We start from the raw sequence: 25,502 nt of genomic DNA on the forward strand, positions 1-25,502 counted from the left end.
ATAAGAGATATAACATGTTTATGATCTTGTATAATCAATGTATATCATCTAAAAAGGTATAAAGTAAATTTGGCTGGGAGGATATATTTAAAAGGCCAAATTTTAATGAGGTCAAAATCTAAACAATGACAAAAAAAGAATGAAAAATTGGCATAAATATTTATTCATAATACATAAATGTGATTTATGTGTCATTTAACTTGATTTCAACTGACATTTATATTTTCTAATTTTGGGTGTGTACAAATAAATTAAACTTGTATAAAACTAAACAAGTAAACACATAGATCCTTCGTTACCAATGATACACAAAATATCACGAAAAACACAAATTATCATATAAGACATCACATAAAAAAACATATATCTACCACCTAATTATGTTATCAATCCATAAAAGATTATATTTGTCTAAATCGTCCTTCCTACTTAACGAATCGATCTGAACTTGGACAAAACTCTTCTCGATGATCTGGACAGACTCCTTTAGATACAAAAGGAGGTGGCAGTTTCTTTATATTGGATATAAAGTTAAGACGTGTAGAAACCAAACTCAAACATGACATGGCATGGCGGTTTGGACAACATATGACTCATCTACTTTGCGTGACCTTTCTATAACTTGAGGCAAAATTACCAAAAACCTCATATATGCGCCACGTGTCCATCCATGCTCAAATACTACAGGAACAAATCTTAGTACTCCCCGCACTAAATTATTTTATCTCACCAAACAAATGGTTTGGACACCTAATTAATAGCCACCTTCCCTAAAAAAAATATTTGGTCAACTACTTAAAAAGAAAACACCACTTGTATTTATATTGATATTAAATTGTTTTTTCTTTTTCTAGATTAGTAAACAAAATCATTTAATATCAATTCCTATTATTTTCATGCATGGAATGTGTCCTTTTTCGCATTTTTACTAGCTATCATATGATTAATAAGGAATAATCTACCATGTATTAGGGAAGACATAATTTGAAATCCTAAAAGTGGATTTATTTGACATATATACTATAATTTCTTTCATGGGAAGCCAATATACTCTCTATTTCAAACTTATCTGACATAATTCGAATTTCGAGAGTCAAACAATTTAAATATAATCGAATATTTTGACATGAAATTTTCAACTTTTTAAAAATAAAATTTCTATATTTAAAAACTAGGTTAAAATATATACTATAAGTCATAATAATTAATAATTTAATATTTTTTTTTATATATTTTAAATTTGGAGCAATTACTTTAATGACTTCAATAGAAAAAAAAAGTCATTAAGATAAATGACTATATGTGAGAAATTAACATAATTACATCACTATAATTTTTCTCCAATCAAAATAAATCCCTTAAGAAGATGGCGCATTTAATTAGTCAAAATTTTCATAAGTAGACCAAATAGAGATGAAATATATAGTTGATATGACTTTGAGTTTCAACTGCCTAAACCATTAACCATCAAACACGACTAAAAATAACACCAACTCCCACCTCCCCAACCCAAATTCAATTTTCTTCTATATATATAATTAGTCCCTTCTCAAACTTCATTAAAAAAAAAAAAACTCATTGTTCTTCCTCTGTTTTCAAGCACACTCAACTCACGAATTAATTAATTATGGCGTTCGTTTTAGTATCAGGAAAATCCACCAAAGCACAATTAGTAGCCATAGCAGATGCAGCTTCGTTGTACTGTGCTATTTTCATATTGGGTTTGCTTTTAATTAGCTCAGTGAAAGAGAATTATTCAACTGATGGAGATGGAGCCGTCATGAAAGGGAACCACTTCCTGAGCAGACCTTGTGATGAAATTTATGTGGTCAGAGAAGGAGAAACGTTACATACGATTAGTGATAAGTGTGGTGATCCTTTTATTGTTGAGGAGAATCCACATATTCATGATCCTGATGATGTTTTTCCTGGTCTTGTAATCAAAATCACTCCTAGGAACAGATCATAGATATACTGTTTCTGTAATTTAATGAGGTTTTTGTTTTCCCTAAATCCTGCGAGCAGAGCAGAGACTACTCTGTTTTGCTCGCGGAGATTAGATTTTTCTCATGGGAATTAAACTGTTTTTTTTTTTTACTTTTGGGGTTCTGTAAATGAATGATAAGAATAAAGATTTAAAGATGGTGGAGTTGAGACTTGAGCTATAGAGGTTAAAAAGATCTTGTAATTTCATTAGATAAGTATATCTTTTGCTCTTTCTCTGTTATTCCCCTTTTCTTTGATTCTTAGAACAATTAAACCCTTCTCTCTGTTTTTATATTTGTTTCACTTCTGGTTCACTCAAATCACAAAACACATGATGAATTTTGCTTTGATTTTTCATTCGAATATGATATCTGCATAGAAATCTGACTAATTTGAATTCATCGGCATAGAATCCATTTGAGAGAAACGGTCTCTACTGATAAACTTAAGCGTTCTTATTATACTACCTTTTTAAAATCTAATTCGCTAGATTACTTTGAAAAAATAATGTAAAACTACGATATGACATGAAAGATGTGGAAAAACAAGAAAAGTAAGTAAAACTATCTAATTCATTTTCATAATGGTTTCTTTTTTTGATTCTGTTTATTTTGATTATTATTCTGTCATTAATACACAAAAGAAGAAAAAGAAGCTTTTAGTGCGTGTAACGGAATATTGGATAATTTCGTAGGAGTAGCAAAGAAACTCATAATAAGGGTCAAGGAACTACTAATTTTAAAATTAAGGTGGTTTATCAATTGATTTGGGAAAAAATTAAAGAGAAAAATCACCTATTTTGTACTCATTTTAATTTTGTTTATTTTCTTGGTCAGATCACTATTTTACTCCCATTTAATATTAATATTGTGCTTGCGGTTGAGCATATGTTCTTCTCATCCTACGTGTACTTAATTGTATGGAAAAAATAGGAAAAACAGATAATCTGTTGACAGCAAGTATAATATAAAAGCTAATTAATGAGAAAGATCATTGAAAGCACAGCTTAAAGAAGATAGATTTTGGATTACAATTTAAAAAGAAATTTGATTTGACTGTAGAGGTGGATTCATAATTTAATTAAAATTTATGGATTTTTATAATAAGGTTAAGTTAATATTTATTTGATTTTAATTTGCTTATCTTATTTATCTTTTTAAAGCATGTTTGAGTTGACTTATTTTAAGTTTTTTTTTTTCAAATAAAAATAACTTTTAAACATTTTTGTAGTACTATTTAAATAAAATTAAAAGAAGTACTTTTACACACTTATTATAAAATTAAAAAGCCAAAAATAATAGCTTTTGTGGACAAACTTCTAAAATCAGCTTATTTTGAAAAATATTTTCAAAAAAATACTTTTGGCGAATATAGTTCGTGTTTGACAAATAAATTTAAAAATACTTCTGAGCAATAATTAGTGTTGGATTAAGCTTTTAAAAATCCTTTTAAGTATATTTTTCTTAAAAAAGGCTTTTAGGGAAAAGCTATTTTTTTAGCTTCTAAAACAATTTCTCTACACTTTAAAAATATTTATTTTCTTCCAAAAACTTGGTCAAACACTCACTTTTGAAAAAAATAAGCTTGACTAAACACGCTATTAATAAAAAGTCATAAATTAGAATTCCTAACTTATATAAGCCAAAATATATTTTTTTGATAAATTTTTAGTTTTAACTTTTCATATGATATGTTTATAAAAACCACAAAATTAAGTTTTAAATATCTTTAATTTAAAATAAAAAATTTTAATTTTTTTTTCTAGTTACTTAAATTTCTTGCCAATTAAACTAAACAAATAAATTAAAACAATAGAAATGTACAATAACAAATCAATCCATAACCACATGCTTATATGTTTTCCCGAGAGGTCATATGTCACTTTGTTCTCTCTACATTGTTGAAAAGTTCTACATCCAAATAAATAAATAAATATCTTATATGAATTTGAATAAATTTATTTTTTTCGTAAGTTAACTTTTAGGATTAAATTAGATCTAAAATTCATGTATTTACAAGTATTAGAGAAAGATTCATCTCAATTATTATGTATCAATGTTAGGCCCCCCACCATATTAAATTATCTATTATACATGCATCAGATGTTCAATTCTGGACGTGAGGTGAAGTCTGAAGATAATATTGAAAAATGTTATGTTAGATGGAATTTTTTTAATCTTCGTATATATATTTCGACAATCCTCCTAAAATTGAATTCGACCTAAAATTCATTTGGTTACGTTTATCGTTATATAGTCCCATGATAGAATTAAGACAGATACATTTGATATAATGCTTGAAATAGAGATTCCTTGAATGTAGACTCATCATATGATGAAGTTAAAAAAGTTCTTATTTTATATGAATTGCAACATTTAAATTTTAACACTCTGGGATATGATGTTGGCCCAAAATATGTGTTGTGTATTTAATCTACTTTCAAAAAACAAAGACGGGTTTATTTAAAACTCATGCTGTATTCATTTAATTAATGTTATCTCTTGTCCTATTCTATTGTAGCTGGTTCACCCATGATTAGGCAACTTAAAGCTTAAGGACATTAGGGGGTGTTTGGTACAAACGGGACAATATTTTTCTAGAATTTATTTTTGAAAAATAAATATTTTCTAATTTACTTAATGTTTAATATTTGATCAATAATTTAGCAAATCAAAAACTTTATACGTAATCTAACAAAAACTATAAAGGTAGAAGAGGGGCAGGGTGGGGGGTCGATGGTTGTGCAGATGGATGGTTAACGAATCGGAGTTTGGAGCATTGGATGGTGGGTAGGATGATACAATAAAATAGAATTTCACTGATAGAATTTATATTAATAAAATCAAAATCAATTTTCTTATTTTAAGAAATTCATTTTTTGGAAGAAAATAGTTTTCAAAGTTTTTATACGATCAAATATGGAAAAACAAGAAAACATTTAAGAAAAAAATATTCTCCTTCATACTAAACACCCTAAATGATTAAATTCGGAGAAATAATTTTCTATATATTTTTATAATTTTATTTTTTATTTTTTTATACATAAAAGCTAAATGTCATTTTTTTTCCTATTCTAATTTCTAACGGTGAAGGCTAAGAGATTCTTAAAAAAGAAAAAAAAACAGAGCCATTCAGTACGTAAAATATTGCTGATGGTGTGATGTGCTTCTATTTTTTAAGATAAGTGTGCAAATACGTTTCTGTAGTTTGTATCTTATTTAGGAGTTGACTGATGCGATATATAAAATACAATTTCATCTCATTTCAATAGTTTTAACTCAAATTAGGTATTTACATATAAATTTATTAAAAGTGTACAACTAATAAATTTCAAACCCAGTAAATCAAATAGATGTTAACTCCCCCTTAACAAGAGAGTCTCAAAGGAAGAAATACAGAAATAAATTACCAATGTTAAGGTTGTGAATTCGAGTCACCAAGAGAGTAAATGTGAGAGCTCTTGGAGTAGGGGTTAAAAATAATTCGACAAACTTATACATATAATTAACGTTATTTGCATAGTAATAATTTTTCAGACGAAAATATTCTTTTGAATCCATAATTATGTGCCGTTCAACAACAATATAGTTTGGTTGGTCGCGGACTCTCCCACTAGCTTTCCCCCTCTGTCTGTTCTCTTCCTTCTCATCAATAAAAGGCCTGAAAATTTCAATTAAAAAAAAGAAGTTTGATTAGGTAATTAAATAAATTATAAAAAATAACAAAGAACTTAATCATGGAAAGAGTTGAATGACGTGAGTCTTGAGCTATGAGCCTATGACCCATTATTTATCTGATTTTGATTGGATTAATTTTAACTCAAGTAATAACATGTTTATTATTAACTCAATTTATTTTAATCCACTCATATTCAGTCTAATCCATCCACTATGTATAGCCAAAATTTAGGCAGTGCTTAAGGACCACTAGAAAGATTTGGTGCTATTCGAATATGAAATTCATGAAGGTATTCTGATTAGACTCCCTCCATAAATAATTGTAGTTAGCATTTTTTAAAAGGAAGAAAATCACATGTCATATGAATGGCACATTATGTGGTCATGATTAATTACATATACTTTTATAGGTAAGATTATCTTTGGGTGTTGAGTAATGATGTTAATCGCCCATCAGTGTTGAAATTTAGTAGCCACAAGATATTGCATCGTAATAAAGAAAAAAAAGATTATTTGTCACAAATTCAAATTTTGTTTGCTATTTTTATAGCTTAATCTGGTGACAACTGTACTTGTATTCCATTACAAATTAAGCTTAATCTGGTGACAATTGTACTTGTATTCCGTTACAAATTAAAAACATCGTAAATATGTGTTGAGGCTAAGTATATACTATCAATATTTTCAGGTTATAGCTAAGAATTTATATCTTTAATCATGAAATATATAAAATTTAGGGAAAATTACATATTTAAGCTAACATATGGTAGTTAATGGGTCCCATTTGTGTCAAAACATGTAAGTTTGTCTTTCATCTTTTATACAAATCAAAACACTCTCTCAGTCTCTCTTACCACACCCACTAATCTATCTCCTAAAATCTCTCACTTCTCCTAATTAAATAACTTAATCAAATTAAAATTAAAATTAAAATTTTGAAAATTTTATTCAGCCAATTTTAAAAATTCAAATTTTGAAAATTATAATTATGCTAGTCCAATATTGTATAATTACACAACTAAAAATATTAGGTATTTTATGTGTATATATCTTTGGTTTAAAATATGCTTTATTTGTATATATTTCATAATTTTAAGACACATACAAGTATGCTTTATATACTTTAACTACAATACAATATACATAACAACTTGTTTGATTTATACAACTCAATTTATACAAAAACTTATTATAAATTTATTCATAAACATATAGAAACTGCTATATATCATATTGCTTATACAAATAGATATACTTCAACTACAATTTTTTTTCTTACAATTCGATTCAATTATATACATTTACAATTGTTATATACAGCGGGTCGTGTTTTTTCCGTCAAAAAAAGAAGAAGTCATATTAGGCAAGGAATTCTAATTAGATATAATAACCATAAATTAAGGGATCATTTTCCTTTTTTTTTTTTGGTAATAAATAAAAAAAATATGCATGTGGAGGATCAAATATACCCCATATGGATTTTTTTTAAAACATAATTAAAAAATTAAATCAAAATATTTTTTTCACTTTCGTTAGAGGAAAAGGGTATATATGCGAGCCATTTGTATAACAATAGGGTATATATATGAGCCAGTTTTTAATGAGGGACATATCAACTTTAAATGACAAAGTTGAAGGGTATATCAGACCCTTTTCCCTAATTTGTATAATCAATTAAAAAAATCTGAATCATACAAACGCGAATCAGTTTAGCCATTAAACTATAACTACCCTACGTAAATAGACAAACTCTAAATAAGGAGGCCTATTATATTTCACATTTTACCTATTTATGAAATTTTCCCAAAAAATTATAGCAAAAATAGTTTTTGTGAATATCCTCGATCTAGTACGCAGGAGAGGATTACTTGTGCTGGTTTTCAACGAAAATATGCACAAAGACTCATTTGAAATAGCATAAAATAGAATTTGTATGTAATTGTCCGTCAAAAGATAATAAAAAAAAGTAGGTAATTGCATCTTCTTTTCTTCCTGAAAAATTACAGTGAGCCTAATCAAATGAATATGCAAACATAATTATTAAAGAAAATTAATTATATGTATATCATGTATATAACTGATTCACGTGACGTGGGTAGATTATATTTAAAATGTATGCATATGATATACATGTAACATATGATCTGTTTCTTCAAGGTCCAACAATAATGAATTTCAAATTCTTCACCCAACCTCCCTCAAGTCTGTTTTCAACTTTGAATTTGAGCTAAAAAACATACTGCCATTTTGTAGTGAATTCTCTCCTACTCTTATACGCAATGGTGAAGTTAAATTTTTTAATAAGGGGTTCAAAATTAAACACACGAACTAACCGAAGGGGGTGCCAGTATGCTGACTCCGCCTCTTCTTTTACGTAGTAGAAATTAAAACCAATGTAGAGTGTAGACGTTTGAGATCCAAGTGTGGGTGTTCGAGAATCTACAGAATCAACTATTAACAAAGTTGTTCGTTTAAGATTAAGCAGAGACAGTAATAGGGCAGCTCCCCTTTGGCGTGTCAGCTGAAATGTGTGACAAACTGCATGCCAATAGAGAGTAGCCCTATCACTGTTTCACTTATAATAACTCGTCTTTCTCATATTTTCTGCTTCTGATTCATCACAAAAGAGCGTTTCCACGCTTTTATAGAGCACTCATTCTCAATTTAAGACACAGAATAAACCATTGGAGCATCAGCATATCCTGTGATTTTTATGCTATAGCCTGTGTTAGCTTTTTTTAGGGCCAGAAAATGGGAGTAACTTTCTTATCCCTTTACAATTCCATTTGGTGAAAGATACTTTAAAAAATATGTTCATCAGATTCCCCAGTTGCCTTCTCCATGAATTTGTAGGTGAAATGAAAAAAAAAAAGGTTTGCAAAAGACCTTCAAACAGCATATCCTCTGTCATATTCTTTTTTCCATCTACATTTGGGAAAAGGGTCTGAAAAATACTTTAACTTTGGCCGAAATTGCTGTTACGATACCAAACGACCTTTTACCGCCTGCACTATTTAATAGTGTGTTTTAAAGGTATATATGTGTCCACGTGGACACATTACTATTTATAATGATACAATATTTATGATGTTCACGTGGGCACATATATACCTTTAAAATACACTATTAAATAGTGCAGAGGGGTAAAAGATCCTTTCCAAAGTTCGGTATTATAACAACAATTTCGGTCAAAGTTCGGATATATTTCAGACCTTTTTCCCATTATATTTCTAATTAAAAAAGAAATTAAACTATTTTTTACTGCGTTGCAGAAAATCATTTCCTTCAATTTTCGTAGCATATTAGTTTTGCATTAACTACTTTTTTTTCCCTTCCATTTGACATATAACAGAAAAGAATCAAGTGGTGAGAAATATTTTTAGGTGCTTGAGCTGATTTTATAAATGATCAGTCATATATTTGGATAAAATTGTGGAAGATGATTTTATAAATAAACAATTATGTATTTGAATAAAAATATTGAAGCTGATAATAAGCCGTTAGTGTGTGTGATTAATACTTTTTCTATTAAAATAACTCAAGTGTATATCACGCACTGATTTCATTGACATCACTGCCATATGCGTATATCACGTGGTATGTATCATATATCAATCACAGATTATATATACAGATATATATGGTATACATGAGATATATGGAAATTGATACAAAATAGCAAATGCAGATAACAATGTATTATGAAGAGAGACTAGAGAACAGAAAGGAGCATCTTCATTGAAGAGAAATCAGTACATAGTGAATTGAATTACATAGAGAATACACTAAAGTTTTCCCTTATATACACATCTAGTCCTATTCTATTGACAGTTGTAAAGCATTAACTAACTAACAAACTAACTAACTCTGTTAGGAATCTTCTAGTGTTAACTAACTAATGTTAGCACTAATGATCAACTAATCTATTTTATTTAACTTTGGCCGAAATTGCTGTTACGATACCAAACGACCTTTTACCGCCTGCACTATTTAATAGTGTGTTTTAAAGGTATATATGTGTCCACGTGGACACATTACTATTTATAATGATACAATATTTATGATGTTCACGTGGGCACATATATACCTTTAAAATACACTATTAAATAGTGCAGAGGGGTAAAAGATCCTTTCCAAAGTTCGGTATTATAACAACAATTTCGGTCAAAGTTCGGATATATTTCAGACCTTTTTCCCATTATATTTCTAATTAAAAAAGAAATTAAACTATTTTTTACTGCGTTGCAGAAAATCATTTCCTTCAATTTTCGTAGCATATTAGTTTTGCATTAACTACTTTTTTTTCCCTTCCATTTGACATATAACAGAAAAGAATCAAGTGGTGAGAAATATTTTTAGGTGCTTGAGCTGATTTTATAAATGATCAGTCATATATTTGGATAAAATTGTGGAAGATGATTTTATAAATAAACAATTATGTATTTGAATAAAAATATTGAAGCTGATAATAAGCCGTTAGTGTGTGTGATTAATACTTTTTCTATTAAAATAACTCAAGTGTATATCACGCACTGATTTCATTGACATCACTGCCATATGCGTATATCACGTGGTATGTATCATATATCAATCACAGATTATATATACAGATATATATGGTATACATGAGATATATGGAAATTGATACAAAATAGCAAATGCAGATAACAATGTATTATGAAGAGAGACTAGAGAACAGAAAGGAGCATCTTCATTGAAGAGAAATCAGTACATAGTGAATTGAATTACATAGAGAATACACTAAAGTTTTCCCTTATATACACATCTAGTCCTATTCTATTGACAGTTGTAAAGCATTAACTAACTAACAAACTAACTAACTCTGTTAGGAATCTTCTAGTGTTAACTAACTAATGTTAGCACTAATGATCAACTAATCTATTTTATCTAAGTCACAACTCCAACTTCATTACTCCCCCTCAAGTTGCCTGGTGTGAATACATTCAAAAGGCCTAGCTTGGATACTAAGTATTCATGTTGTGACCTGATCAACCCTTTTGTCATTATATCTGCCTGTTGTTCATGTGTTGTCAAGTATAATGGTCTGATCAGCCCCTTTTGTATCTTTTCTCGAATAAAATGACAATCAATCTCTATATGTTTTGTCCTCTCATGATATACCGGATTTGCTGCTATTTGCAAAGCTGCTTTGCTGTCACAGAAAAGATCCACTGGCATTTCCAGTTCCTCTCCAAGTTCTTTAAACAGTGCAATGATCCATACTAATTCTGAAACTGTAGATGCCATACTTCTGTACTCTGATTCTGCTGAGCTCCTTGAAATAGTTGTCTGTTTCTTTGACCTCCACGATATTAGTGAATTTCCATACTTGATCAAGAACCCTGTTACAGATCTCCTTGTGTTTGGACATGATGCCCAATCTGCATCACAATATGCTACTAATTTGTTCTCCCTTTTACTGCTGAATAGAATACCCCTTGCAGGCTCTCTTTTTATATATCTAACAACCTTGATAGCAACTTCCATATGTGACTTCTTTGGCCCTTGTAAAAATTGACTCAATGTCTGTACTGCAAACCCAATGTCTGGCCTAGTCAATGTCAAATATAATAGTCTGCCAATTAGTCTTTGATAGGATCCTATATCTGTTAAGAAAGGATCATCTGTTACTCCTGATGCTTTGTCTACCTCAACTGTTGTTAATTTCAAGTTGATAGCTAAAGGTGTCTATGATGGCTTGGCACCAGTCAACCCCAATTCTTCTATCATTTCTATCATTTCAAGGGCATATTTTCTTTGGTTCATTAGTATCCCTTTGGATGATCTACTGAATTCTATCCCCAAAAAATACCTCAAAGTTCCAAGGTCTTTGATTTTGAATTTAGCATGTAGTTCTTCCTTAGTTTGCTCAATCAACCTTAGGTCACTACCAGCTACCAACATGTCATCCACATATACCAACACTACTACAATATGTCCATAAAGTCTTTTGATGAATAATGAGTGATCCAAACTACTCTGCACAAAACCAGAAGCTATTAATGCATCAGTGAGTTTGACATTTGAATAACAGCTTCTGTACCTGTAGGGTCTGGTGGTATGACTGGCTGAAAATCATCAGTTGCATCAGCTGTTGAAGAATCTAGAAACACAGGATGAGAGGGGACATGAGCGTTAAAAGGAAAAATCTCTTCTTTAAAACTCACATATCTGGAAATAAAGAAACTATGAGTATCCAAGTTGTACAAAACATAGCCCTTAGAGACCTCAGAGTATCCCATATGAACAGCAGGTATTGCTCTTGGTGCAAATTTATCCCCTGGTGGCAAGATTTTGGCATAGCACAAACAACCTAAAGTCTTGAAATGATCTAAAGACCCTTTGCAGCCATGAAACACTTCAAAAGGGGTCTTTCCTGATAAGAATACAGATGGCAATCTGTTCATCATATAAACAGCACCCAATACACAGTGTCCCCAAAATGTCAATGGAATGGAACCTTGAAATCTAATTGCTCGAGCTAACTCCAGAATATATCGGTGCTTTCTCTCCACTACCCCATTTTGTTGTGGGGTATAAACACAAGATTTTTGGTGTATGATCCCAGATGATTGAAACAAGGAGTAACATTCTGAATTTACAAATTCTGTTTCATTGTCTGACCGCACTATCTTTATAGTTTTACCAAACTGAGTAAGTACTAACTGGATGAAAGATCTCAGGACTATGACAACATCACTTTTTAACTTCAATAAGTAGACCCAAGTCATTCGAGAATGATCATCCACAATTGTGAGAAACAATTTATTCCCATCGAAAGTAGGTACATGAAATGGTCCCCAAACATCTAAATGCAGTAAATCAAAAACACAAGTTGCTCTAGAATACACTAATAGGAAAAGGCATTCTAGTTTGTTTAGCAAGAGGACAAATTTCACAACTATCTAGAGCATGTTTACATTCATTGTGATCAAGAGTAAATAATTGTTTCATAGCTCCAATGGATGCATGACCCAATCTCCTGTGCCACAACAAGATGTCAACTTTATTCTTAATTGCTATCATCCCTCTAAGAGGTTGGTTATTAGTGTGGACTGGTTCTTTATGTTGCATCAGATAGAGTCCCTTATGTTCTTCACCAATCTCCAACACCTTCCCACTTGAGAGGTCCTGGAATACGTAAAAGTTAGGGAAAAAGGTGACTGAACATTGTAACTCCTTAGTTAGGCTGGAAACAGACATTAGATTAAATCTAAAATCTGGAATGTATAGAACATTGCTCACTGTTTGTCTATCAATAACTTCACAAGTACCAATATTCGAAACAGCTACTGAACCACCATTGGGTAAGTGAACCTGTCTATTACTATCACTAACAGGAATCTTCACTTCATTTATCAACATATTCTTATTAGAGATCATGTGATTAGAGGCTCCTGTGTCTATGATCCAAGTCTCTTTAGATGCATCTATAGGAGGATGAAATATATTACTTGCATGTGAAGCAAAGGCATTACCTCCCATGTTGGATGATTATGCGAAATTGCTCATGTTGGCTGAAGATTCTCCCATATTCTCCTTGCCAGTTAACCTCTGAAATTGAGCATGATGTTGTGGATTATCCATGTGATGCTGTATTTGATTGTACTGATTTTGAGCATAGTTAGAAGGACCGGGTCCTCTGTACCAATCTCCTGAGTGTGTACCAGAAGGACCTCCCCCTATGTGACTATCAGACATCATTCTATTCTGATTATTATTGGGTAAATCTCTATGGGATTCATTGTAAGCATCTCGACTAGGACCTCCTTCATCATTGTACATCCTTCCAGTATCATTCTTCACAAAATGAGCCTGAGTCTGTGTCCTCTGATCTCCTCCCCGTACATTATGCTCATTCTGATTTCCAAATTTCTTCTTAAACTTGAAATCTGGTGGGTAACTAATGAGTCTATAACAATCGACTTTGGCATGACCCATGTTTTTGCAGTAATCACACTGGACATTCCAATTCTTCTTAATCTTGGGATGTTGTGTGTTCCTTCTAATTATAAAAGCAGCAATATCCATATTCATAGTTGACCCCATAACAATAGCCATATTCCTTTGGCTCTCTCTTTCAATCATCATTGAGTATGCCTGATTTACAGAAGGAATTGCGATAAGCATCAAAATTTGACCTCTAGCCTGTTCATACGTTTCATTCAGTTCCATAAGAAATTGCAACAGCTTTTGTCTGCTTATGAATTCTACAAAACCTCGCGCACCTTCACAATTACAATTGGGAAATGGAGCTAAGCAATCGAACTCTGCCCAACGTAGTGGTAATTTTGTGAAATACTCAGAAATGTTGCTTGTTCCTTGAGATAGAGTCACAATTTCTCTATGTAGTTGAAAGATCCTTGAACAATCTGCCTTGTCGAATCTCTCTTTAAGATCATTCCATACTGCACAAGCATCAGATGAATACACGATCCCACTTAACAATTCCTTTGAAACACAATTCATGATCCATGAGAGCACTATTGCATTGCAACGTTCCCACAGATCCTTCAGATTTGGACCAAAATTCTCTTTTCTGCATTTTCCATCGATTAACCCCAACTTGTTTCGTCCAAGTATGGCGATTCTCATCGACCGACTCCATACAGAATAATTTTCTGATCCTGTCAATTGAATAGAGACTAGAACTACTCCAGATGTATCTAAATTGTTCAAAAACAACGAATGATTGTGACCTAATTTCTCAGGTAATTCATTATCAATCACGACTGCCATTGATTCTCCGGCTCTTCCTTGTTTACGCACCTAATCTAGATCATATTAATGGTCGCAATGCTCTGATACCAAGATACAAAATAGCAAATGCAGATAACAATGTATTATGAAGAGAGACTAGAGAACAGAAAGAAGCATCTTCATTGAAGATAAATCAGTACATAGTGAATTGAATTACATAGAGAATACACTAAAGTTTCCCTTATATACACATCTAGTCCTATTCTATTGACAGTTGTAAAGCATTAACTAACTAACAAACTAACTAACTCTGTTAGGAATCTTCTAGTGTTAACTAACTAATGTTAGCACTAATGATCAACTAATCTATTTTATCTAAGTCACAATTCCAATTTCATTAGAAATGCAATGTGATATACACTGATATAGCTTATAAATATCATCAATGGAGTCTTCCCCTGTGTGGCTGTGTCAAAGATTCAAGTATCTACCCCTAATTACAATGATGAACATGCATGAAAAAACATAAATTTAACTACAAAAAATATACTACTAATTAAACCTGAAAAATGAGCATAGTCAGAAATCTCTCCAAAAGAAACATCATTATTGAACCTAGGAGAGATTTGATTATTTGGAAGGAAGAGGCATGAGATATTCCTATTGCTTCGGAGTAAATTCATGTGCTGAATGATCAACAAATTGGGATATGGAAGCTAAGAGTATTGGAGTAAAATTATCAACATGGACTGATATTTTGCTCTTAGTGAACTTGAAGACAGAGGAAAAAGGATGAACTTATTAAGAGTGTGTCCTGACTTCTTGCAATATTTGCAGCATGCTTCGCTGACTTATAGTAGACTCTCTGAGTAAAACTTCTCTCGGAACCAGAAGGAGCAAACGAGGAAGAAAATGAGGCTGATTTAGTGGAGAAGCCTGAAAAATGTGAGTTCTCTCTCTATTTCTCGTCATGTTTTAACACGGAGTACGATCTGCTAATAGAGGGAAGGGGAGATATCATTAGTATATTGCTCTTAAATGTGGAGTAGAAATTATTCAACCAAGTTAGGAACCAAAACAACTTCAGTTCTTCTACAAACTTGGGCAAAGGGCCACAAGAGCACATGACCCCTCATCTCATCCCAAAGGCTCACAGTCTAGTGAAATCTAAGGCAATGTTCGAAGTTCTCTGGGAAATGGAACAATGTCATTTGAAATTGGATGAACTTAGACCTAATTTATTGTAGTTACACATAGAATGGCTAAGAATAAAACTACAAGTCTAATGTTACAACTGTAAAATGGTCTTTGAGCTGCAGCTGTACCAGTGGTCTTTGAGCTGCAACAGACAAACAACTGTAAAATGGTCTTTGAGCTGCAACAGACAAACAACTACCAAACTAAACAATCAAATTACCTCACATCACTACCGCCTAAACACAATCCGGTAGACATTCTTGATGAAAACACCTTTGTCCTTTTAGAATATGATGTATTTTTAATTTATTATTAATTTTTGTTCATTGTTTTTCCTATATCTTTTTTTATTACATAGGCATAGAAAAGGGGAATTGGAGTAGGATATTACAAGGTGGGAATCGAATCATCACCAGCAATGTAAATGTTCAAGTAGCCAACTAACTGAACTTAAGATCTCCGTTTTAGAAATCTCTGCAGTGATTTGCTTCTCCAAATAATGAACGCCCTTATTCCAAATAGTGGCTTTTATTGTTTGGCTCTTGAAGTGTCTGACTCGACGACTTTGTTTATCAGCTACTGGAAATAGGTGGATTTTATCAATTATACACTACTTGACACCATTTAATTAATCTATAAGTAGGATGTATATTCAGATTAACTATTTAGAAGGATACTCTGATGATTCAGCTTTCCAATTTAGAAGTTCACTTTCAAATAATATTGATATAGATAAAATATATATGTGATGTAGGTATATGGGGCATAGGTTTGAGGAACAGACTTGCTGGTGCAAGAAACTAGCTAGGCTGGTCTTATCAGAAGCAGGCTGCAAGGAATTCAAGAAAAATACTAGAACATCACATTGAATCGCTTTGAAATCGCACTACAATTTTCCCTAGTATCAACGAGATTCAACAATTTATATATATATGTAATAATTAAAAACTCATTTTTCCTATTTCTATAGGATTCAATTGAACCCCTTAGCTCTTGCCGCGTCTTATATATGAAGTGCAACACAGCTATATGGGGCAGAAATTCTGCATGAGAATCTTGCCGGTGGAAAAAACAAACTAGGATGGTATCATATGAAAATATTCTTATGTAACGTTGATCCAGACTTGGACGCCAATTGTCCAGCTTCATCATACTTGAATGTCTTAAGTTGTAAGGACTGTTTTTTGTTGCACACAAATTCACTAAATTAATACCATACCGCACATGTTGAAAGGTGCAAAATGATTTTAAACTGCCACAGATAGTTAATTAGTTCGGGATAGAGTGATATGCAAACTGGAACAAATGACGACACTTTTGAGTAATATGAGAGAACTCAAAAGGCACCATCCAACTTTTATTTTGTCCTACACTTTTGCTAAATCAATTCTGTTTTGCAACTTCTGAAAGACTTGGGATCTGAAAAATTTACTAGCCTAATTAAATAAGATTGGCACTAGGAAATCGAAAAGCCACACGAAAGCAAAAACGACCCTACATATAACATAGAAATGTCGATATGGACAAAAGAAGAGGAAAATGAGGAATATGACCAAGGATATGCTGTAAAAGAGTCAAGTGACACACTTCATAGTCACAAAAAACACCTAATTAAGTGATACTAGCATTCAGAAACCGAAAAGCCACAAAATGAAATGGTAAAAGGGATACGAAAGTTCCCCATTTTCTGACCCTAGAAAAAGCAAGAAGACACAAAAAGGGCAGGATATGCTGATTCTCCATGGGTTTATACCGTATTCGAAACTGAGAAGGAATTATCTATATAAGCTTGGAAGGCAATGCTGTGATGAAACAGAAGCAGAAAAATGAGAAAAAAGAGAGTTGGTGAATAAAAATATATTCTTGAATTTATAAGGGAAACAGTGGTAGGGCTACTCTCTATTGGCATGCAGTGATCTATTTAAGCTGACATGCCAAAGGAGAGCTGCCCTGTTACTGTCTCTGCTTAGTGTATTTCTGATGCAATACATACTGTATCCGCAAGTGGTAAGTCACTATGTTCTTCTCTAACAAGAAGACACAGTGATAGGGATACTCTCTATTGGCATGAGGTTATTTATTCATCACATATTTCAGATGAAATGCCAAAGGAGAGTTGCGCAGTTACTGTTTTTGCTTAATGTTATAACTCTGATGCAAAAGTTGTTTACATAATCTATCCACCGCTGCTGAGTTAATATGTTCTTCTCTAAAACCTGAAACTAAATTTACATCAGGGTGGCACGATGTACTTGATGCTACTATATATCTGTTGATCACAACGTAGATTGCAAGAAGGCATATTTTGAATATTCCTAGTCTGCAATATATTCTTTTACTCCATGATAGATCCAAACTGTAAAAGACTCCTATGGTATACTAATTTTCCAGTAAAGGTTCCTGGATGGTGTTGTACTAATCCTTGATTATTTTTTTTTATTTTTGCAACACTGATTGACAGAGCATTGTCAGTTTTGACACAAATTAGGGGGTGTTTCACATAAATCCCAGATTATCGTGGATTATATATACAGATATATATGGTATACATGAGAAATATGGAAATACAATTAATATACACTGATATAGCTTATCAACACCATAAATGGAGTCATGTGGCTAGGGGCCCCTGAGTCAAAGATCCAAGTATCTACCCCTAATTGCAATGATGAACATACATGAAAAAACACAAAATTAACTACAACAAATATAATTAAACCTGCAAAATGAGCCTAGTCAGAAATCTCTCCAAAAGAAATATCATTATTGAACGTAGGAGAGATGACCCCTACATAATGAATGTTCATCTGATCCCAAATGCTTCACAGTCTAGTGAAATATGAGGCAATGTTTGAAGTTCTCTGGGAAATGAAACTAATGTCATTTGATATTGAATGAACATGGACCTATTTGATTGACCAAAATCTCTCATTAATGTCCAACAACGTTTCCCTATTAGAGTCATATACCCTTAAACACTAGTAGAAATGTTCCTAGATAAGGAGTTAGTGATCCAAGCAATCATCATATCGTTGAACCTTTTCCAAGTAAGAGTAATCTTCAACTTAGAATAAATGCTAAAATCGGTCACCTTGCCCGAAATAATACATCATCATGAACGCCTTAAATATCACAGTAAATCCATTGTGAAACCTTTGAATCAGAAGTAGAATAGAGTAAACCCCTGCTGAATCAGAAATTGAACCCTATCCATATATGTTTTTTGAAAATCAATCAAAATACAAAATCTAGCTTCGAGGATATGATACTCTAATGAGAGGAACTAGTATAGTTCATTTGCCTGCTATGTTACCATGTTAGAATTAGACTTGCAAAAATTAGATGAAAATTTCCCCGGTGGAAATGCCCCGCCCCGGCTTAACTAGAGAGAGAAAGAAGATTATATAAACAAAATATTCGTGGAATTGAGAATGATTGATGTATCAAACTTTATTTCATAAATGAATCAAGCATTTGTAGTTACACATAAAATGGCTAAGAATAAAACTACAAGTCTAATGTTACAACTGTAAAATGGTCTTTGAGCTGCAGCGGAATGTTGGGTTATAAAGGTGATTAGGGTGTCATGCGGAAGCTTACAATTGCAAATCATATATGAAAACTAATATAAAAGAAAAATATTATAAATTGTTGAGAGAATTAATCTCTCCATAAACTAAACTCTTAAACGTCTATATTATGGAAGTTATTGTATTATGCTATGGAAATAGGAATCTTCAATTTATAGATCTCCAAACTTTTCCTCTAAGGAAATAATAAACCAAATATGAAAGAAAATTATATTTTCCTTTTGAGAAAAAGTTGAAGCATTTATGGTAACTAGTAAAATTACCCGCACTTCGCACGGAAATTTATTATCGTAGAATTTATAAAATAATATTTAAAACCTATCAGTCATTCAAACTAAAACAATATATTATCTTACATACAAGATTATGTAGCAACAAACATTAATAATGTAAAGGAAAATGAAAATTATTACATCTTATCATTTATGCTTAATAACATAAACATTTATTAATGATTATAAAAATACATACCAGGATCTGTAACATAAGCAATGATGTTAGTAAGCCACTCAATAGGAGCAAAGTACACAAATATTTAATTGTGAAGAAGAAGAAGAGGAGGTTTAGAATTTTTGTTGTTTTAAAATGAGAGAAAATCTCTATATTTATAGACAACAAATGGTAGTGTGAACAAATGTTTATTGTGCCTTATCGGAAATGTTACAACTATTTGGTAAAGTTGCAACCCTTTGGAAAGGTCACAACCTTTCATAAAAGTCACAACTTTTCATAAAGTCGCAACTTTTCATAAAAGTCACAACTTTTCATAAAGTTGCAACTCTTCATTAAAGTCGCAACTTTTCATAAAAATCACAACTTTTCATAAATTTCACAACTTCTCATAAAAGGGGAAGGCTAGTTTTGTAAATAAATAAATTAAAAGGGAATTCTGGTTTGTGGTGGCGCCACGTAGGCGGGCCTAAGGTTCTCTCTTATATATATACTAGTTCAAGGAACGTGCGTTGCACGTTTGACCTCTATTACCGTATAAAAATTATATAAGTTTATCTCATGTATTGAAACATTTGTAACATCAACTCAATTAATGTGAAAAGCAATAAAATATAAATGTCATCAAATCAACAAAATGAAAAAAGTTAAAGAAAGTAATATATTAACCAAATAAGAAAGATAACTAATAAATAAAAAATGACATTAAAACTATATGATGATAAAACACAAAAGTGCAATAAACTAACATTTTATGCCTAATTTATAAAAAGAGAAACCGTGTACATCAAAAGCTGTGAATTCATGCAAAAATATAAAGAGCAAAAGATAAATACCTCATTCTGTAGTTGGATATGGTTGTGTTGACATATTTGAAACCAAAAAAAATTGTTAATAATTTTTCCCTAATAGATGAAGAAGTGAAGAATATAAAAAACTAATATTAAGAATGTATTGGAAACTGAAAGGAAAAACCATGTGTTTCCTAGCCAAAGAAATTATAAAAACATAAAGAACCAAAAAAAAAGATTTCAAAAACATAACCTTCAAGTCTTCTACACATGTACCAAAATTGCATCCTCAAATAATTATAATTGATTAATGGGTAAAATTCTATTGAAAGTGAAATTATTATTTGACTTAAAACACAAGTGAAAGGGATTATTCACAACCTTACAAAGCCAAAATAATGAAATAAAGCCGAGTAGATTTTTTTTAATACTTAATCACTTAATAGTACATAATAATTTAGATGAAATACATTTTCAGGAGCGCTGCATCTCTGCACAACGTTTTAACTGCAATCACATTAAGGTTTATTAGGAAAACAACCATAAAAATATTTGTGCTAAAGACACCAAATAGAAGAGCATATCCAAAATAAATCCAAAAAAGCTTAACTTCTGCAATGTTACACAGTAATTTAACGACCAAATAGAGTAATGTAAACGTATTATTAGCTACTGGAGCCTAAACATGTTTTTCTTGTTGAGCAGAACTTGTGATTATTTGAGATATTAAATAAATCTAAACAAAAATAAAAAGTTCACCTTTCAACCATGTTACCACCACAAAAGGCCCCAAAAAGTGACAAACGCATTGGTTGAGCCAACACAACAGGGTCCTTCTTCTTTTAAATTTTGGGATAAGAGACTTTTGGACTTTCTTCTTGAAACTGACAAAATTTGTGAGTCTTTTCGGCTTATACTTAACAATAGTTTTTTATTAATAGGCATTTAATATTAAATTAAATAGGAAAAATATAAGAAATTCCAAAAAAAATTAGTGTGAGTTGATGAGAGCTGGTTACCTTCTCAATATGAAGATTTATACAGATATATAAATTTTAAGAGGCTCATTGTAAAGTGGGAAGACAAGTGAAAAATAATTAGTTCTAACATCTAATCATGTATTTGGTCTAGCTTAATTGTTATTATTGATTTGATTTTAGAAGTTAATTAGTAAAAGGTATTAATAAATTATTCATGTAGTAATATGATGATTTACTATTTAGTATTTAATTTATTAAATAGTTTATAACATTTTAATTTAATGTAGGGGCAAAATGGTAATCTAACTTTTGCCTAACATTCTTCCCACTTATAATAATATATGATATATGATATTTTGACTTTTTTTTAAGGAAAAAAATAAACTTCAAATAAGGAAAAAAAATCAGGGCAAAACCCTAACACTGAACCAGTTGGCCTTTTCCGAATCAATGTTGAGCTGCCCAATATCATGATTAACAGGGCTAGAGTCTTCTGGAGAAGACATTATTATAAACTTAACTAATTCAAATTCCAGAATACTTCCCTGAGTTTGAAATGTACATTTGAAACTTCCGAAGATTTTGAAGTACCTTTGGATAAGTCACTTTGTAACTTTTGATACATTTTCCTGATAGAAAATGTGTAATCCTGAATCTCATCCATCCTGTAACCTGAATTTCCAAAGTGTTAATTTCTTAGCTTTGGAAATCTTTTGAACCATCCAAGCAGCTTGTCTGAGATATTCAATCGAGTTGCATTCTAGTTCATCAGAACTATGTATAAATCTTCAGTTAACAAAAATAATTTGAGGATTAAATACAAAAAATAGAATGTTATATCATTCATAACGCTATAACTGCTCTTTAAATGAAAATGTTTATTTGAATATATACATCTCACAGTCGCATTCAAATCTATTGGTGGGTTCACAACAAAGTAAACAAGACTTGATATTTGGAATAACACGAGAACAGAACGACTCACTATGGATAACTAATTAACTAATGCTTTGTAATTTAATTTGAAAATTAGAATGTAATAACATTCATCATGCTTTGTGATTTGATTTGAAAATCAATGTAGACGTTGAAGAAAGTAGAAAAATAGCTTCAAGACATCACACTGTATTAAGAGTGCCCGAAGGGCATGTAGATTAAGCAGAGACAGTAACAGGGCAGCTCTCCTTTGGCGTGTCAGCTGAAATATACAATTGCATGCCAATAGAGAGTAGCCCTATCACTGTTTCCCTTATAAATTCAAGAATATATTTTCATTCACCAACTCTCGTTTTCTTCTTTCTCTGGTTCACCACAGCAGAGCCTTCAATGCTTTTATAGGCATTCCTTCTCAGTTTAAGAGACGGTATAAACCCTTGGAGAGAATCAGCATATCCTATGTGATTTTGGTTCTAGTTGTGATTTGCGGATATCTTCTTGCTTTATGGGATTGCTTTTTCTAGAGTTAAAAAATGTGGTAACTTTCTTATCCTTTACAATTTCATTTCCTAAAAGCACCTCCTTTAAAAATATTTTCATCAGATTCCATCAAGAAAAAGTTGCTGAAAGTTGATGCTGCATGATTTTATGCCTTGGAAGTGTGTGCCTTTTGCAGTCAAGGAGTGAAATACAGCATATCCTTTCATCATATTCCTTATTTTTTCTGTTCTTCTTTTCTCTTTTACATTTCCATGTTACGTTTTCTATTTGGTTTTGAATTTTGATATTTGTTATTCACATGGCTTTTCGATTTCCCTAATTCCACTCTTGATTATGTTATGGAATTTTTAGGATTCCAGCTCTTTTAGAGGCCAGGAAATGAAGAGTACTGCTTCCTTTGCCTGACAGTTAGACATAATAGAAGTTCGAAAAAGGTGCTTGTTGAGTTCTCTCATAAATCATAATAAAAGTTCGAAGTGTGTCATCATTTGTGCCAGTTTACTTTTAAGACAGTTGAAGCTGAACAAGTGCAGCAGCATATATCAATACAGTCAAATTCTGGATGCTATATAATAAGACAAGTAAAAATTGAAAAAGACTTCTTTTTGAGAGACAAACAACTAGTAAAACCATTTAAGTTTCTTCCACCAGCGCCAAAAGTCTCTCACGCCAAATGACAGTTATAAAATATTATCACATTTTACTACATAATACTCCTCTGTCATTTAGGGAAAAAAAAAGGCATAATACATATATTGGACCCTAAACTTGGCTTCAAATTTTAACTTTGACCTCCAACTTTCAAAGTGCACAAACAGACACTTTAACTATCCATCTTTTAAATAAATAAACACACGATTTTTGCAGCCAAAGAGCGTGAAATGCAAACGCTCCAACGTGTATTAGTGAGCCACTCAATGGCTGCCAACTAATTAAATATTTTACACGTAATTTTAGAACTAAAAAAAATCAAAATTAATTTTAATTTATATACAAGAATCAAAATTAATTCCTCCTAATGGTTTTTAGAGCTTGGAGCTCATTGTTTGACGGAGCTTAGAGGTTTGTTGATGGCTGGCTTCTTGGTTTAGGTGTTTGTGGTTGTTGGGTCTGTTTTCATGGGGTTTGGGGGGTCATTTGGATTCTCGCCGGAGATGGCGGATCTGATGGGTTTGGGGTCGGGTATTTGGTGGGTTTAGCGAGCTCGAAGCTCGTTCGCTTCATGGGTTGTGCTCCGGTGTGAGGAAGAAGGAGAATGGCTGGGTATTTGTTGGCGTTTTGCCTGAAAGAGAAGAAAATGAACGGAGGTTTTGGGTTGCCAGAGATTGGCCGGAATCCGGGGGTAGAGTTGTCATTTCAACATTTTTTTACTGTTGTGGGACTCGAAAATTACTCCTAACTCGCGCAGAATACGTGCACATCACGCGTTTTGCCAAGTAGGATTCACGTGTTTATTTATTAAAAGGTTGGATAGTTAAAGTGCCTGTTTGTGCACTATGAAAGTTGGAGGTCAAAATTAAAATTTGAAGCCAAGTTTAGGGTCCAATTAGAGCAACTTCCTATTTGAAACAGACTTAAAAAAACTAAGACATATGAATTGAAATAGACCGAGTGATATATAAACCAAAGTTGATCGTTTTTATGAAGTAGTTTCTCGACACCTGCAATGCCCTTGTATCTCGAGTAATGTTATACACATCTTTGTATCAATTAAGTAATTATTTTGAAAATATAAAGTACAGTTTTTGTGAATGATTAATGTGAATAGTCATATGATAACTTATTTGTCGAGATCAGGATGACTCTAAACTTACAAAACTAAACAATCAAATTGCCTCACATAACTACTGCATAAACGTAATATGGTAGCCATTCATGATGAAAACGCCTTTGTCCTTTTAGAATACTATATTTTTAATTTATGAGTAATTTTTGGTCCATTGTTTTTCCTATATCTATTTTATCACATAGGGGTAGAGAAAGGGAAATTCGGTACATATTACAAGGTGGGAATCAAATCCTCATCAGCAATGTAGCTCAGGTAGCCAATTAGCTGAACTTAAGATCTCTGTTTTAGAATACTATACTAATATATCTCTGTAGTGATTTGCTTTTCCAAACAATGAACACCCTTATTCCAAACAGTGGCTTTTATAGTTTGGCTCTTGAAGTGTCTGACTCGACGACTTTGTTTATCAACTGCTGGAAATAGGTGGCTTTTATCAATTATTAATTGATATTCAGCTGATTCAACTTTCCAATTTAGAAGTTTACATTGATATCGATATTGATATAAATATAGATATGATGTAGGTACATGGGGCATACGTTTGAGGGACAGACTAGCTGGTGCAAGAAACTAGGATGGTATTATATGAATGTATTCTTATGTAACATTGATCCAGACTGGGACGCCAATTGTCCAGCTTCATTATACTTGAATGTCTTAAGTCGTAAGGACTGTTTTTTTTGCACGCAAATTCATAAATTACTACCATACCATATGTGTTGAAAGGTGCAAACAGGTTTTACTTCCACAAAAAGTTAATTATTTCGGGTTAGCGTGATATGCAAACTGGAACAAATGACGACACTTTTGAGTAATATGAGAGAACTCAAAAAGCACCATCCAACTTTTATTTTATCGTCCAACACTTTTGCTAAATCAATTTT

The 25,502-nt window shown here is 31.9% G+C and overlaps 1 protein-coding gene and 3 non-coding genes across 4 annotated transcripts; 2 read left to right on the forward strand and 2 right to left on the reverse strand.

The window, feature by feature from the left end:
• The first annotated feature begins 1,627 nt into the window (after positions 1-1,627).
• Positions 1,628-1,969, forward strand: LOC107061649 (uncharacterized). Its single transcript, XM_015311274.1, has one exon. The coding sequence runs from the start codon at positions 1,628-1,630 to the stop codon at positions 1,967-1,969; it is 342 nt and encodes a 113-aa protein (XP_015166760.1).
• A 6,188-nt stretch (positions 1,970-8,157) lies between these two features.
• Positions 8,158-8,225, reverse strand: MIR399G (microRNA MIR399g). Its single transcript, NR_127218.1, has one exon. It is a non-coding gene; the product is annotated as a microRNA MIR399g (primary transcript).
• Positions 8,226-17,470: 9,245 nt separating this feature from the next.
• MIR399A (microRNA MIR399a) lies at positions 17,471-17,534 on the forward strand. The gene has a single exon (NR_127212.1). It is a non-coding gene; the product is annotated as a microRNA MIR399a (primary transcript).
• Positions 17,535-22,563: 5,029 nt separating this feature from the next.
• Positions 22,564-22,627, reverse strand: MIR399K (microRNA MIR399k). The gene has a single exon (NR_127270.1). It is a non-coding gene; the product is annotated as a microRNA MIR399k (primary transcript).
• Between the last annotated feature and the right edge of the window lie 2,875 nt (positions 22,628-25,502).

The sequence above is a fragment of the Solanum tuberosum genome, unplaced genomic scaffold, assembly GCF_000226075.1.
Source record: "Solanum tuberosum cultivar DM 1-3 516 R44 unplaced genomic scaffold, SolTub_3.0 scf00154, whole genome shotgun sequence".
Classification (NCBI taxonomy): domain Eukaryota; kingdom Viridiplantae; phylum Streptophyta; class Magnoliopsida; order Solanales; family Solanaceae; genus Solanum; species Solanum tuberosum.